The sequence below is a fragment of the Bubalus kerabau genome, chromosome 4 (genome assembly GCF_029407905.1).
Source record: "Bubalus kerabau isolate K-KA32 ecotype Philippines breed swamp buffalo chromosome 4, PCC_UOA_SB_1v2, whole genome shotgun sequence".
Lineage (NCBI taxonomy): Eukaryota > Metazoa > Chordata > Mammalia > Artiodactyla > Bovidae > Bubalus > Bubalus kerabau.
Genome location: NC_073627.1, coordinates 43,921,517 through 43,937,730, shown reverse-complemented (window position 1 = coordinate 43,937,730; position 16,214 = coordinate 43,921,517). Strand labels below are relative to the sequence as shown.

General features: G+C 50.2%; 1 protein-coding gene and 1 non-coding gene across 14 annotated transcripts in view; one reads left to right on the top strand and one right to left on the bottom strand.

Moving 5' to 3' along the window:
• Positions 1–106: 106 nt before the first annotated feature.
• TRNAV-CAC (transfer RNA valine (anticodon CAC)) lies at positions 107–179 on the top strand. Its single transcript has one exon. It is a non-coding gene; the product is annotated as a tRNA-Val (tRNA).
• An 11,086-nt stretch (positions 180–11,265) lies between these two features.
• Positions 11,266–16,214, bottom strand: part of MYO18A (myosin XVIIIA) — a 101,099-nt gene continuing 96,150 nt past the window's right edge. For 11 of the 13 annotated variants that reach the window (XM_055577083.1, XM_055577085.1, XM_055577088.1 and 8 more), the window contains one exon: positions 12,513–12,653. Coding sequence is in view for 2 of the 13 variants with exons in the window: in XM_055577095.1 (XP_055433070.1) it covers positions 12,509–12,653 (145 nt within the window). In the remaining 11 variants the exon portion in view is untranslated. Of the gene's footprint in view, positions 12,654–16,214 lie in introns of all 13 variants that reach the window. The other 2 variants (XM_055577095.1, XM_055577096.1) reach the window with 1 other exon arrangement.

Sequence of the window (16,214 nt, the reverse complement as noted above, 5' to 3'; positions counted from 1 at the left end):
AAATAGAAAGGTAAGAGGAGGCAACAAGGATGAGTTAGTGCAGGGACAGTAGGCTGGAGTGACTTGATGCTTGCATTTTACTTCTCAAAAGAGTGATTAAAAGACTTCCCTGGTGGTCCAGTGGTTAAGACTCTGTTCTCACAATGCAGGGGGCCCAGGTTCAATCCCTGGTCAGAGAACTAGATCCAACAGGCCGAAACTAAGAGTTTGCATACCACAACAAAGATTGAAGATCCCATGTGTACCAACTAAGACCCGGCGCAGTTAAATAATTTCTTTTTTTCTAAAAGAGTGAGTGAAGAGAATTTGGCTATTGGATATTCTATTTCAATGATGGGCTTCCTCTTCCTTGCAGCAAGAGGGATTTAGGTTAGACCTCAGGAAATCCACCCAATCACTAAGTAAACAGATTTGTGAGATATTAAAACATGTATATAACACTCTTAGGGTATTCTTTCCTTGGAAATCTTTATAAATAAGAAGTCCATCTATTTGGGCCTGTATAGTCTTACCTGTGGAGAAGGCAATGGCACCCCACTCCAGTACTTTTGCCTAGAAAATCCCATGGACAGAGGAGCCTGGTAGGCTGCAGTCCATGGGGTCGCTAGAGTCAGACACGACTGAGCGAGTTCACTTTCATTTTTCACTTTCATGCATTGGAGAAGGAAATGGCAACCCACTCCAGTTTTCTTGCCTGGACAATCCCGGGGACGGGGGAGCCTGGTGGGCTGCCGTCTCTGGGGTCGCACAGAGTCGGACACGACTGAAGCGACTTAGCAGCAGCAGCAGCAGCAGCAGTCTTACCTGATGGGCTTCCCAGGGGGCTCAGTGGTGAAGAACCCATCTGCCAACGCAGGAGACTTAGGAGACATGGGTTGGATCCCTGGGTTGGGAAGATCCCCTGGAGCAGGAAATGGACACGCACTCCAGTATTCTTGCCTGGAAAATTCCATGGACAGAGACGCCTGACAGGCTATCGTCCATGGAGTTGCAAAGAGTCAGACACGACTGAGTGACTGAGCACACACACAATCTTGCCTGAAGGCCAGGACCTCCCAACAAGCCTCAGGAAGACTTGTGGCTAGAAAGCAGGTAGAGTCTGAAATGGGATTCTGGGCAGGGCAAATGAATGTAAGCTCCTGAGGGGAGAGGGGAGGCAGAAGGCGGGCTGGATCTGTCAGGCAGGAAGAAGCAGCGGGGACAAGGGGCAGGATTCTAACATGCAGGACCCAGTGGCATTTACATAACTTTGAATAATGAATAAGCCCAGCTCTGGGGCTCCAAGTCAGTGTGTTCATCTGCATCTTTATTAGGCTTTATAAATGATTCAGCTCCCTACCCCTTCCCCCCTGCCCCTGCCCAGCCTGCCCCAAGCATCAGGGTAGTTGATTGCTCATTATTTTAGACTAGGTTTGTTTCACCAACAGTTAGTGAAGCATGGAGCAGGGGGACACAGGAGGGAGGAAGAAATCTGAAAGGCGGGGCAGAGTGGAGGGGCAGGGTGGGTGAGCAGAGGCAGGCAGACGCTACGAATAGGGACGTGGGCATAATTCTCTAAAATGCTCCTGGGGCCAACATCTTCAGGACAGAAAGGTTTCTTAGACTCCCCCAAAAGTGCTGGGTTCAAGTCCTACTCAGTCCCCAGTTTCCCTTACATTTGCTGCCAAGCCCCCAGCAGGCTTCTCTCTCAGCTCCAAGGCAGCAAGGAGCCACTTGAGTAGCCAAATGAGAACTGCCCCCAGGGAAGTTCTCACTTTTTCCTGAGGCAGGAATTTTGCTATTTTCACACACACAAAAAAATCTGCTATGCTTGCAAGGCAAGAACAGACACCAGGCGTATTAGGAGAGAAAGTGGTAGGAACAGGTCTACATGGTACGTGAATCAGTAGAGAAAAGGAATTCTCGTGTCCGTTGAGAGTTGGAGCCCACCTGGAAAGAGGAGCCTAGAAAAGACACACCTCCAGGTTAGGCATGTGAATGCCAACTGCTCTGGTCTATTGGCTGGAGGTGGGAGAAGCATTTAATAGCCTGGATGAGAAGGAATTGGCAGGAAACTGGTAGGGGGAAAGGTAAAGCATTTCTCAACCCTGGCTGCACATTAAAACCATCAAGACAGCTTTAAAAAATATGATGTTTGGGCCCCACCCAAGGCCAATTAAATCAGAATCCCCGAGAGAAAAGGCCCTGGGCACAGGTTTAGTTCTTAAAAAGCTCCTCAATGTTGTTTGAATCCTGATTTTTCCAGTAGTCACGTATGAATGTGAGATTTGGACCATAAAGAAGGCTGAGTGTTGAAGAATTGATGCTTTCGAATTGTGCTAGAGAAGATTCTTGAGAGTCCCTTGGACAGCAAGGAGATCAAACAAGTCAATCCTAAAGGAAATCAACCCTGAATATTTATTGGAAGGACTGATACTGAAGCTGAAACTTTGATAATTTCACCACCTGATGCTTAGAACTGAGTCACTGAAAAAGACCCTAGTGATGGGAAAGACTGAGGGCAGGAGGAGAAGGGGGTGACAGAGGAGGAGATGGTTGGATGGCATCACTGATTCAATGGACATGAGTTTGAGCAAACTCTGGGAGATAGTGAAGGACAGGGAAGGCTGGTGTGCTGCAGTTCATGTGGTCGCAGATAGACACAACTGAGTGACTGAGCAACAACTTTATTTATATATACATATAATTATATATAAATTAATTATACATATAAATAATATATAAAACTAATATAATTAGTAAAATGTACAATCAGGAAAATGTAAATATTGATTGGATATTTGGTACTAAGGAATTACTGATAACTTTTTAATGGGGTGATAAGAGTATTGTGGTTACATTTTAAGGAGTCATTTTCTTTTTCTCTAAGGGAGAGACACTAAACAAATATCTTCCATGGGTGTGTGTGTGTGTGTGTGCACGCGCTCAGTCACAAAGTGATATGTCTGGAAAGTGAAAGTGTTAGTCACTCAGTAATGTCTGATTCTTTTCTATCTCATGGCCTGTAGCCCTCCAGGTTCCTCTGTCCATGGAATTCTCCAGGCAAGAATACTGGAGTGGGTAGCCATTTCCTTCTCCAGGGGATCTTCCCAACCCAGGGATTGAACCCAAGACGCCTGAATTGCAAGCAGATTCTTTACCATCTGAGCCACCAGGGAAACATATGATATATCTGGGGCCTGCTTTAAAATAATCCAAGGGTTTAGATGAAGCAAGATTCATTGCTTGTTGATGACTGTGGAAGCTGTTTGATAGATAAAGCTCATTATACTATGTTTTTTACTCTTCATATACAAAACAAAAACAGTTCCATGAGCATTTCTAACATACAGCAAGGTGAGAATCAGAGTCAGGCATTCAGCAGGATGGGGGCCACCTCAGTGGCATGACCAGCTTTAAAGGAGACCATGTTTGTGGGACCCTAAATGACAGGTAAGAGCTGTGTTCTCCATAGCCCTATTCGTCAGGCAGAGTCACAGGGACCACTTGAGGGGAACCATATCTGGCAGTTAGACATGCACTGGGGTGTCCCAGATCTCTGGCTTTTTCCCCAGGCCAGCAGAGCCTCTGGAGACTCGGAGCCCCTCTACACTCTGAGCATCAGGCCAGGAGGTTGGATCAAAGGGTGCCTGAGGCACCCAGAGCAAGCCATCAACCCAGCTCTTTTCTCTCAATCCTTGCCCTCTCTTGACTGACTCCGCCAGAGCCAGACCCCAGTTTCAGCCAGCAACCCCGCCGGCCTCCCCGCCCCACACCAGCCGTCACCACTGCTTCCCAGCACTGTCACTCCCCCGACGGGCTCATCTGCCTCTGTCAGGCAACATTAGCCCAGCAGACTTCATCAAGGACGTGAGGGGAGGCTGAACACCAGTGCGCAGAAGTACGGGCCCCTGGGCAGCCACCCCCAAGCGGCTGCCGGCGGAGCTGTCTGAGCTGCTGAGAGATTCGTGGGTAGCTTGATCTCATTTGCATATCACTTCTTCAACGAACACATTCACAAGAATCCCAGATTCTCAGTTTTCTACTTTCCCCGACAGGTTGGCTCTCCTCACACTTGTCCCTGACAGGGACCAACCATTCTCACGTTCTCCATGTGTTCTTGGGAAATAACTTGGCTTGGCTTGGAGGCAAGGTATTTCCCTGGCCCCTGCCCCACCCCTGCCCCACCCCTGCCCTGCCCTGCCCTGCCCTGCCCTCGCCCCGCCCCTGCCCCGCCCCGTTCTCGCCCCTGCTCCGCCCTCGCCCCGCCCCCACTCCCACCGCGGAACCACCAGCTCCACCATCGCTCTCAGCTTGGGGCTCTATCTCTCTTCTCCGCTCCATTACCTTCCCCTGATGGCCTCTAGGGGCTGGGGAAGGGAGAGAGTTGGAGGGGGTCTATTTAAGAGATTTTTGGAATCTGTGCCTGCGCATCACCCGCTGCCATGAGTTATTTCAGCGCCGATGTTTGTCTCGAGCTGATTATTCCAGCCCGAGAACAGGTGGAGCAGCCTGCGGTGGCTTATTCGTCAGCCAAGGCCATCTGTTCCCAACAAGCTGAGATTTGTAGCTGATTTTTACTGGGGAGCAAGGAGTGGGGGCAGGGAGGGAGATGAAGATCACCTCCGAGCCCCAGGAGACTTACTCCTCCCAGACCTTCTGCGAGGTCTGAACCCCCCAGTCATCCCCTTCTAAAACCAATACCTTCTCGTTTTTCTCAGAGAACTCACTGGTCACTTGACTCTGAAATAGCGAAAATACTTTTTCCTTAAGGGGCTAAACCTTCTTCGATGGAGTCAGGTATGAGAAGCAGGAATCCATTAACCAGGCACAGTCTGGCCATTGAGTCATGTCCACCCTTACAGATCTTTTTTTTTTTTTTTTTAATATGTAACTGTGACACAAATATCCTCAGTGACCTTTTTGATTCTCGGCTTCTCCTCACCCCACTCCATCACTGGTCCCTGCATCAACACGTGTCTCCTTGTCTAAACCTGTCACCTGCAGGGCTTCAGGCAGCATGGGAGGCTATGTCTGGAGGCTCTTCTCACCCCTCCCTCGCTGCGCCTCTTCCCTAAATACCCTGTTCAAGTTCCACCCTCCAATCTGTTCCTCTTCCAGCTTCCACTCCTAGCCATGCCAAGAGATGCCTGCTGCTTTAAGAATGGCTTTCTCTGAGCAAGGGAGCTAAGCGGTTTCTAAGCAGCTTTGCCACATGGTTTACCCTCCACAGCTACTATTTCTATCTATGCAGTGCTGGGAAAGACACTCCTCTTAGAGTCACACTAATATGACTAATTGGGGGCCTTCTTTGATTTCTGACACATACACATCTGTACTGACTTAAAAGAGAAATTGTATGAAAACTTTTATTTCAAGCACAGAGACTTCATCTAGAATCCCACGTGCCCAAATAAAGCTATTTCTAGTTTTCAGAAGTCTCATCTAATATTTATCTGTGTTTTCACATGTACTTTTGTCATGTGGACATGTCCCCTTAGGAACCCATTCACAGAGCTTCAGAGTGCCTCACTACTGAGTTGGTTTTCTAGGTTTATTTTGCCAGTTTGAGGGAGCAGAAGCTCCTTTTCTGCTATTAAATCCTGCCCAGTGGCTCAGTATATGGTCCACTGGAAGGACCAGCCTCCACAGATAAGCTGCCGGACATGCAAAGGCAGGTCATGGCCCCGTGCTTCTAGTGTACAACCTTCCAGGGCACTGCCATTCACTAGGGTCAGTCCCCCTTGCTCTCCAGAGGACATTGGGGGCCAGAAGCAGCCCTTAAGCAAGGATGCCAACCTGCAGCTGATGCCAGTCCCCAGGATTAAATATGAGTCAAGAGGCTTATTTCATCACATACAGTTTTATATTTGCCTGGTTATCAGTTGTTGACCTGTCTTTCAAAGAGGTAATATTTCTAAAGCTACTGGCTGTATTCCCATACCAGGATTTTTTTTTTAATTCTCCACTTTCAAATTCCCTAGTGTCCTCTCTTCCCCAAATCCATTTGCTTCTTTTTCTAATCTAGTCAGATCATATAGATGTGGCACAAAACATATAAAAATTTATTAAAATGTGGAAACTCTTTGACTCTTAAACCACCTCAAATATAATTTGCCTGGGTAGTGTCAAAACTTAATATCTTTTTTGCGTTTTTTTCCCTTAAAGCTGTCATAGCTGGCTTTTGATATCTAAAGCAAATTCTATATGCACATTTAAGTATTCCTCTGGGAGATTTATGTCACTGACTTCAATTGCGAAGCACACATCCTTTTTGGAATCTCCCTCATGTATATGACCCATCACTGGAGCTTACGCTACAGAAGACTCGATTTCTCTGTAAAATCCCTTCTAAATAAACCTAACATCCTTGTTAACTCCAAAATGGCTATTGCTCTGAAAATCACTCCTCCCAGATGGAATCCCAGAGAATGGTCTGGATTGTTCCATTGTACTGTAATGAAATTAGATTGAGGTGCCTAGAGATTCAAATATGCATTCCAGGCCATGTGGAACATCGTTGGCACCGTGTTCTTGAAGCACAAATGTGATCACACATGGGGGATGCTCTGAGAATTGTAAGGAACAACACAAATGTGAGGTTGACATTTTCCCACCCCTACTCCCTCCCCCACCTCCCCAAATTGTCAGAAAGTGCTTCCTTCCTAAGGGCAGGCCTTGGTGAATACCAGGCACACAGCTACTTGAGAGGAGGATCGTGACAGCAATTCTTGGTTTTCTCGCTTCTCCTTTTATCCTCTGACAAGGCCAGAGTAGCTCGGGGACGCCTGGCCAGTTGCTGGAGCCAAGCTGAGGTCTCTGCTAGGACAGACGTCACCCTCCCTGAGCCTGTTTCGTCAGGCGAAGGACACTTTACGGAGCTGTGACAAAGGTTAAGTGCGATTATGAAGTGCTTAACCACTGGGGACATAGTTAGTGCTCACCATGGTTACATTGGTTGAGCCCTCCTCATCCTCAGCAACACTCCTGACAGGTGAGGCTGGGCTACATCAGCCTCAGTTAACGCCAAGGATTTCCAGGAGCCCTTTAAAGGGCGGGAAACAGTACTGTCGGGTTGCTGAGCGGGGGAACCTGGTCCTTAGGTTTCTGGAACCCTTCAAGGGCATTGACCCTTTAAAGGGCGTGGCTTCCGGAAAGGGGGCGGGGGAACCTCCAGAGGTGGGCGGAGCCAGAGGTCTCAGGCTCCTGAAGCCGGGGTGCAAATATGAATATGCTAATATGCCCAGGTTCACTGTGAACTGGAGGGCGCCGGTTGGTCTGGACGCGCAGAACCCGCCATTAGAAAGGAAAAGAAATGAAGAGGACGCGGAGGCGCATCTGGGCTGCTGGACGGAACCAAGCCCAGGCAGCCCTCGCGCTGGGCGAAGACATCTGTCCTCCAGCCCGCGGGTCTGGAGTCCCCACTAGTGCCACCCGTTGGTTCCTCTGGGCCCTCATTGCAGGTGATGAAGAGGTGGGAGTGAGGTTCTGTTGGCAGCATTGAGGGGTTCTGTACGAACCTAGGAGCCAAAAGTTTCTTGCCAGTAACTCCACCTTGTTTTACAGATGGAGAAACTGAGGTTCAAGAGGTCAAGGCCTTTCTCCAAGGTCTCAGTGCTGGCGGCAGAAGCGTTCAGTTTAGCACTGGTTTTGTTTTCATGAAGGTCTGTGAACACCACTCTGTAGGTGAAGAAAAGCAGTAACCCCAAATGTAGCAGAACTTGGTATATTACCAAGCATGTCCTGGACTGCCCACCAGCCTGGAGGACGTAGAAAAGACTTCCTGGGGAAAGATGAAAGGCATTGGGGTGGCAGCCAGTGGCAGGAGCAGGCAAGGACAAATTATCATAGGCTGGTCTGGAATAGGTTGCTATATAAGAGGTGATGAAATGTTACAACTTCCCTGAGAACCAGCTCAGAGGAAATGAAAGGGGAACAGAAAGCATAAAGGTTAGATTTAAGGCAGCACTTTCTCCCAGGGGTGATAATGGGGTGCTTTGTTCAGTGACCAGGGAAGGCTGTGGACTCGTCCCATCTCTCCCACTTCTGAGGCCTTTGGGAATCCATCTTCCTCCTGTCCCATGTGGGCCTGCTTAGAGGACAGGAAGGAATGATTGACTTTGAAAAGTCCCCATCACTCAGGTAGGAGGTCCTTCCCCCGATGAGCCTCTTGGGCTCTTTGCTGAGGGGGAGGACAGCAGATGTGTAGGCTCCAGGGCCCTGGGGCGGGGTGGGGCGGGGGTAGGAAGCAGCAGTCATGGCGTCTCTTGCAACATACTCCCTGCCAAATTGATTCAAATTGGCTTGGATATGAACATATGATTAAAGGAGCGGCGCGATTCATTTATCAAGAGAGATTAAAGAGCGGCATCTGCGCAGCCTAGCTGGGGGACAATTAAGGAGCAAATCGCTAAGTGTCTGTGCCACCAGGCATGGGGGCGGGGCCTGGGGGAAGGACAACAGGGAGGTCTGCCAAGAGGACACAGGACAAAAGGAGGTGGTTGGGGAATCAACACGTGCTGCTGTTTTCTCTGCGCACAGATTGGGCACCATGGGGAACCTCAAAGGGCTTTGGGCGCCCCCGTGCCTCTTATCCAGGAGTCAGAGTGGTCCAGGTGGTCTGAGATTACAGAAGAGGATCTAGCGAGGCGGCTTCGAGCCTGGCACAGGGACAGATTTGCTGTTTTGTGGGAATCACTTACATCTTAGGGACCAAGGCGACCATGAGCGTACAGGTGGGGGCAGGAGCTTAGACAGCTCAGAAGGCATATCCCGAATGAAGATGGGCTTTGATGGCCTTGCAGTTCCTGGGGCTCCCCTAGGGAGTTTGGTGTGGAGGGAATTGCCCCCTTCCTAGTCTGGAGCCCAGCACACTGGCCAAGATGCTTTGCTGCATCTCGAAGTGTTGGTCATGTGAGGTGATGTCCAGCTTCCCTGGACACCCTGCGGAGTTCCCCATCACCAGCTAGCATTCCCTGCCTCAGGGCCTTTGCTTAAGTTCTTTCTTCCTAGCACACCTGTACAGTAATACCTATCTGTAGAAGTGCATGAGTGTGTGTGAGCCAAGTTGCTTCAGTTGTGTCCAACTCCTCGCGACTCTATGGACTGCAGCCTGCCAGGCTCCTGTGTCCATGGGATTCTCCAGGCAAGAATACTGGAGTGGGGTGCTGTGCCCTCCTCCAGGGGATCTTCCTGACCCAGGGATCGAACCTGCATCTTTTACAACCCCTGCATTGGTGGGCAGGTTCTTTACCACTAGTGCCACTTGGGAAGTGCAATCCTTTATTCAAGTACCAGCTCAAAACACCAGCTCCTTTTAGAAGCCTTCCCAGTTCCTGAGCCTCCTCTCTCAGTGACAGTGTCTCCTCTTATAACATGCCCAAAGCAACTTCTTTGTCCTTTAATGTCTCATGTAATTATTTCCAAAGGGGTCTGCCCTAGCCCTAATCATGAGTCCCTGGAGGACAAACACTATGTTTTACTCCTCTCTACTCACCCAAAAGGAAAAGGAAAGTGAAGTCGCTCACTCGTGTCTGACTCTTTGCAATCCCATGGATTGTAGTCTACCAGGCTCCTCCATCCATAGGATTTTCCAGGCAAGAGTACTGAAGTGGGCTGCCATTTCCTTCTCCAGGGGATCTTCCTGACCCAGGGATCGAACCCAGGTCTCCCGCATTGTGGGCAGTTGCTTTACTGTACTCACCCAAAGTGTGTACATATTAGGAGGTGTGGTACATATTTTCTGTGTCTAACTCCTTTACTGGAATATCCACTTCATGCAGGCAGGACCTCATCCCGCCCCAGCATTTAGAACAGTGTCCAGATGACAGCCAGGCAGTGATGAAATATTTGACTGTTGAATGAATGAGCAGATGAATAATACATATTTTTTCGACTTGAACAGATCCCTCTGCCCCAGGCCAGGCTATCAGAGGTTGATGCTGGGACATTCTCTCAATAATTAATCAGAGGCCCGAGTCAGCGTAGGTGAGCAGAGTTGGGATCTTGCCTGTAGGTAGCAGCGACTTTTGTCACACTAGTTCCTTGGAAGAAAAAATGCACCAAGCTAGCTGAACGCAGGAGTAAAAGATGTGAATGACAGAACTGAACATGAAGAGTCAGCAGTTAAAAAGACAACCCGGTAACTTCACTTCTACTGCCTTCTGTATTCAACCTTCAGGGCAGTTTCTTTCATTCAAGATAGAGCCACATCACACTTCATTCCCGTTCATTTTGGGGATGACTCCCCCCACCCTTTCCCTTTCTTGCCCATTTCTAGATGCCTGACATCAGCAGTAGGCCTGTCTGATATCCTTTCTTGCCTACTTGTCCAAACCAGGGGAGCCTGATTGACCAGCTGTAAATATGCATGCAGGGATTATAACTGGTCATATTACAAGAGGTAGAGAAGGAGGAGGGTCATTTGTTTCTTGCCCTTTTGCATGAGCTGTCTCTCAGCTGTCAGGAAGGGAACCAAGTGTGGATTGGGACATGCAGGCAGGGATTGAGCAGGGTGGAGAAGCCAGCACACCCAGCCTATTCAAGTTGCCCTATGGCCCATGGGATTGGGGGTCAGAGAGGAGTTCTGCCAAGTATTGATCAGAAAGTCATCTTTGGGACCTCCCTGGTAGCCCAGTGGTTAGAATCTGCCTGCCAATGCAGGGGACACAGTTTGATCCCTGGTCTGGAATGATCCCACATGCTGTGGGGGAACTAAGCCTGCGTGCCACAACTACTGAAGCCTGTGTGCTCTAGAACCCATGCTCTGAAACAACAGAAGCTACTGCAATGAGAAGCCTGAGCACCCCGACTGGAAAGGAGCTAGCCGCCACTCGCCACAACTAGACAAAGCCCGAGCACAGCAACGAAGACCCAGCACAGCCAAAAATAAAAAAGTTTTAAAAAGATCTAATAAACGTTTGCATCCTTAAAAAGGAAGACAGGATTTCTGTAATTGGCAAGATTTAACAATCAGAGTAACCTCAACATTCCCAAGTGGAGGCCAGGGTAGGACAAGACCTAGACGGCTCTGCCAACCTGAATTACAATCCTTGGGCTTTTAAAACAGAAGGGAGGTTTATGTCTTTCTTGACCGGTTCTCTCACCCACTGCCTCTGCCTGCTCCAGATGACCTGCCAAAGCTCTCTGAGTGGCACTGGTCTGACATGGCAGCGAGTCAGAGGCCAGGGTGACTCCCCCAGGTCCTCAGCAGCAGCCTCGCTCTGCTCCCATGTGCTGACCCTGGACTTTACTGAGCCTGAAGGAACGGGAAGGAAAACTGGCAGCGCCAGGAGAAAAAGGACGTTTATTTCCATACATCAGGTAAATGGGGAGGAGAGCACAGCCCAATGAGTACAAACCAATTGCAGGAGAGAAGAGGGGGACAGCAGATGGGAGCGGCACCAGGCACTGCCCTTGGGCCCCCAAGTCTGGAGGTGCTGGTGGGATGATCTTTGTGTGTGGGGGGAGCTGGGACTGTCAGTCCCCAAGTTGTCATGTCTGGGATAAGTGTGTGTGGGCAGGGCGATCAGAAGAAAAATGACTCAGGCTCAGGGCTCAGGGCTCAGACTTGCGTCTAATACACGTTAGTACTGACCAAAGCCTCCATCTTCAGTTTTTCCAGTCACAAGCCCACCACCCAAGGCCTTCCCTCTCCAGTTGAGCTTGTGATCCAGGTAACCTGGACCGAGGGGGAGGGAGGCAGTGCTTGGATAAGCCCCGAATTGGCGTAGGTGGAGCGGGTTTACTCTTAAATAGGTCATTGCACATAACACATGGATGAGACGAAGAGGGGTGGGGGCTGGAAGTTCCTGCTGGTACGTCCACACCCCTGTCTGTGTAGGCTTGCTCAGCTTGAACCCAGAAGCACCTGAGAGTCCCTCCCCACTCAGACTCTTAAGAAGCTGGACCCAGCTCTGCTCACCAGTCTCTCCAGCTGCACAGAGAAAGGCCTGCTCTCTGAAGAGTAAAGATGAAGCTGGGATTCCTCTAGTCGTTCCCGGTGTGGGGAGGCGGGCCAGCTGCCGCGGCAGCCCCCCTCCCACTCTCAGGGATACAGCTGCGATGGAGAGGTTGGGTATTTAAATTAAAAAAAGTAAATAGACAGCAGGCACTGAGAAGAGAAAGCCCTCGCCCCAAGCCAAGGGGGAAGGAATTGCTGTTTCCTGCCCCAGACTCCACCCCATGGACCCAGCAACCCGAGAATGTCCCAGTAGGCAATCTGTCCACCGTCCCTGAGCGGGGCGCTGACATGGAGGTCAACCTGCTGGCTCCGTGTGGTGCCAAGCCACCTGCCACCCACGGTGGCCCAAGGCAGGAGCAGAAAGTTCTCTTTTCAGAATTGCTCTTCCGTCCACTCTTCCACGTGGAGATGTCAGATACCCACAGCCTGGGAAGCCCCCAGACCGAAGAGGGTCAGGGGTTTCCCGTGTAGATCCGCAGTCGGATGGGGGAGACCCGTGCCCCACGAGAGAGGCGCCCGTGGCAGCAGGAGGCGGTGGGTGGGAGGGGTCCACACCACTCCCCTGGGCTATGCGTTGGTCTCTGTCTGCTTGGCCTCTGTGTCACTGTCACTCAGATAGTTGTGGGAGTATCGGGGCCTGGAGGTGCCGTCGAGAAGGTCGTGCTCATCGTCTGAACGGTCAGGGGCAAGGGACTTCCAGTAGCTGGTGGGGCTGTAGGGAGAGAGAAACGCGATCAGAGGAAGGGCGCTTTTACCTTCAGCACCAAGGCCTTTGGTCCAAAGGAAGCCCCATCCCCAACCTTGTCACAGCATTCCCCAAAGCCACAAACTGAGAAATAGAGTTGAGATTCCCTGGTTTCCCCAGAAGATACTCAGAGTAGTAGGAGGAAGGACATCTCTTTGGTTCTGAGAACTTTCTACAACTCTGAAGAAAGCGATGCTGAAGAGCGGTGGGTCTCGAACTTGAACGTGCATAAGAATTGGCTGTGGATCCTGTGTTCTTTCCCCAAGAAGTTCTCATTTGCTAGCTCTTGGGTGAAACCCAGGAATTCTGCATTTTCAACTCCCTCTCTGGAAGATTCTGCTACAGGCAGTGCGTGGATTGCATTGACTTGGAGACTGGAGATCTGGTGATTACAGGACTACAACCTGTCTTAGTAAAGGTTACTCCCCAAAAGATTCCTTCTAAGGAGAGGCTTTCCCCATTGAATACTCCCAGATTACAACCCTGCCTCCTAATCAGATTTTTCTGAGGGTGGTGAGAATTTCTATCTTTGACCATGACACCATCTACTCACAAGGAATGGAGACTGAGGATGTAGGAGCTGGCAAGACCTCTGTTTGAGGGTGGCAAAGTCATCCCTGTCTTGATACCACAATCCAACCCCATAGTCTTCATCAGGCCACCTGGAGCCTTGCTCTCCCTCCCCGACCAAGGTATGAAGAAGCATTTCTCCCTGGATGGAGCAGACTCATGGTGTCCAGCATGGATGGGATCTCTCTTCCACTTCTAGTCACCTTCTCTTTTTTATCTTTTCTAAAGCCTTAGAGCACCCTTCCCCTGCCCCTCCCACCTTCGCTTCTGAACTGTAATGTCAGCACTGCTGGAGAAAATGCAGCCCAGGATGGCTCCATCCCTATCAGTGGGCCCCTGCTTCCAGATCCTAGAGAGCTTCTGCTAGGATAAACAGGAATCCTGTGATTTCAATGCCTACCATTCTGATTTACGGATCTGAGGAAGGCCCTTGTTTACTAAACCTGTCAGAGATCTTGTATCTCTAAACCAAAACAGGAGGAAAGAGTGTTCTCCAAGAAAGAACCACATTCTCAGCTTTTCCAACGGTGGTGAGGAAAGGATTTGATGGCTGGGTATTTCCTGTATGTGAGACACTGTCCCAGACAGGCTGGATGTGCTTATTCTTTACCACGTAAAACGTCATGAGGAAGCTGGTTCAAAGAGACAAGCAGCTTGCCCAAGGTCACACAGCCAGTATGTAAATCTGAACCTGGGACCTTAGGCCTCAGAGCCTCTTGAAGACTCCACCTTGTCACCAGACCGGTGACCTGAGGAGAAAAGAGGAAACCTGCATTCTCCCCACTGGCCTGGGTGAGAGCCCGGGGGTGTGTATAGGTCGGTCTCTCTCTCTCTCTCTCTCTCTCTCTCTGCCCCTGGGGAGCAGGAAGAGCCTGATAGAATACATGTTCAATTATGCAAAATGGTTCAGGAATGGGGCAGCCTGGTTAATAGTTATCGTATGTCTCATGAATGAATTACCATTTTTAAAGGAATCAGAATAGCACAAAACACATTTAATACAAACTAGACTGAACATAAATGAGTCTTACTTGGATGGGCCACAGGCACTTAAGGACTCTGGGGTGTCTCAGGGACAAAATTATAAAGCTCAACGAGGACTGTGCAACATAGGAAAAATTGGGGTCGTTTTAGCTTTTGGATTATTTGAATTCTGAATTAGTGGGAGCCTGGTTTTATTTTCTTTTTTTTTTTTTTTTTTTTTTTAGACAGAACTTCTGGGAACCCAAGGCTAAGGTCTGCTGTTGGGCAAAGGAAGGAACTGGCTTTGTGGAAAGACAGTAGGGTTATTTTAAGGGCAAAGGAGGGGGTGAGGTAAATGCCAGGGCTGGAACCCAGATGAAAGTGGGGTGCTCCCTTCCTTCCTCACATGTCTCCTCAGACTGGAGCTGCAGCCCCCACTTCCACATTCCTGTGCCTGCCAGGCAGACACCTGGATGAATGACAGCTGGGTTTCAACACCATTCCATCCAGATGCTGGGCGCAGCGGCAGAGGCAGCCGGGAGGGGTACATGCCAGGCCCCTCTCTCCCCTGCTCCCACCTTGGATGCTCCTTAGCCAGTTTCCTTTGTGGCTTCTGCAGCCACAGCTGTGACCAACAGCAGGTAGCTAGCCCCCTTCCCCAGGGCAGAGTCAGGGCTGCAATTTGAACATTTTAACCAAATGGTTTCAAACGCTTTCCTTCCCACAAGCCAGTGTTTCCTGCTCCATGCTGTCACAAATGATTTGGTGCACAAGCTAATTCCCGCTGGGCGAGCCCAGGGTGGTGGTCCCCTCCCCCACCCTTTGCTGGGATGCTTTCCTGTTCAGAATTCTTGAAGGTCCCCATTGCCAGGTGGAAAGCTAAGCCTCTCAGCCCCTGCCTCAACTCTTCACAGTTTATTTGTCCAAAGCCAGTTCCCCCTGAGTCCAACTAGGTCCTCTCTCCCCTAGTCCTTCTCTTGCCAGCTCTGTATTGGTTGGTTAGCTTCTGGCTTGGTGCCCACTCTCCCCGCAGTGAATCCAACCCTTGTAGAAGGTGGTGGTGTGTAGGGTTTCAGGACTACTCCTGTGTTCCTGGTGGACAAAAAGGACTGTGCTGGTGGCTGAAGGAAGAAACAGGTTGTATGTGTTTTTGTTCTTGCTGGGTCAACGGTGATGACGGACTGAGTCACTGGGGTCTGCAGTCTACCAACTGCTGGGCAGTGTGGGATGTCCTGGCTAGGCCCGTGTCTCCCTCTTCAGGTATTAGTGCAGTGCTCAGAAGGGCCTGGCCCCCTCTGCTTCCCAAACCTCCCCTCACAGCCCATCAGCTGACTTCCTGCCCTGGGGCAGTAGGGCATTTAGCAGGGTGGTTGAGTGGAAAGCTGCGATGGTCACAATATCATGATCCTTGCCTTTTCTCACTGCGGTGCTGACAGCAGCCCCCTAGAACAACTGAGATGCTTCCTGCTCCTCCCAGAGCATCCTGCAACCATCGGGCACATGCAGGAAGCCACAGAGCAGGTCTAAGTCCAAGGGCTTGGTTCTGGAGCAACTCAGGGCCCACAGAATCTGAGTTGGCCATGAACCTGGTCTGGGTTCAGGTTCCACCTCCCCCATGCTGTCTCCCCAAACCCATCCCATCACCATCTCCAAGCAGCTGCAAGTAACATTCACTTTCACAGGCTCCGTTCCTTAAAACGAAACTGGTCCCTTTTGGTAGAAACCAGCCCAAGTCAGTGTGCTTGCTCAGCAGCTCCACTGCATAAGAGGCCCACAAGCATGCAACACGTGTGTGTTAGTTCATGCATCGAGGAAACACTGCCCGTGCCCCAGGGCGGCTATGCTCTAGAGTCATACCTCCTGGGAAGCAGCAAGCTTGCCCTGGGAGGGTACCATGCCAAAAACAGCTTCATATAACCAGGGTGATCCAAATGTCACCACCCACCAGGGAGAGTGGCAACAATGGTATTCCAGTGAGTCAGTCTTTGCCTTTTT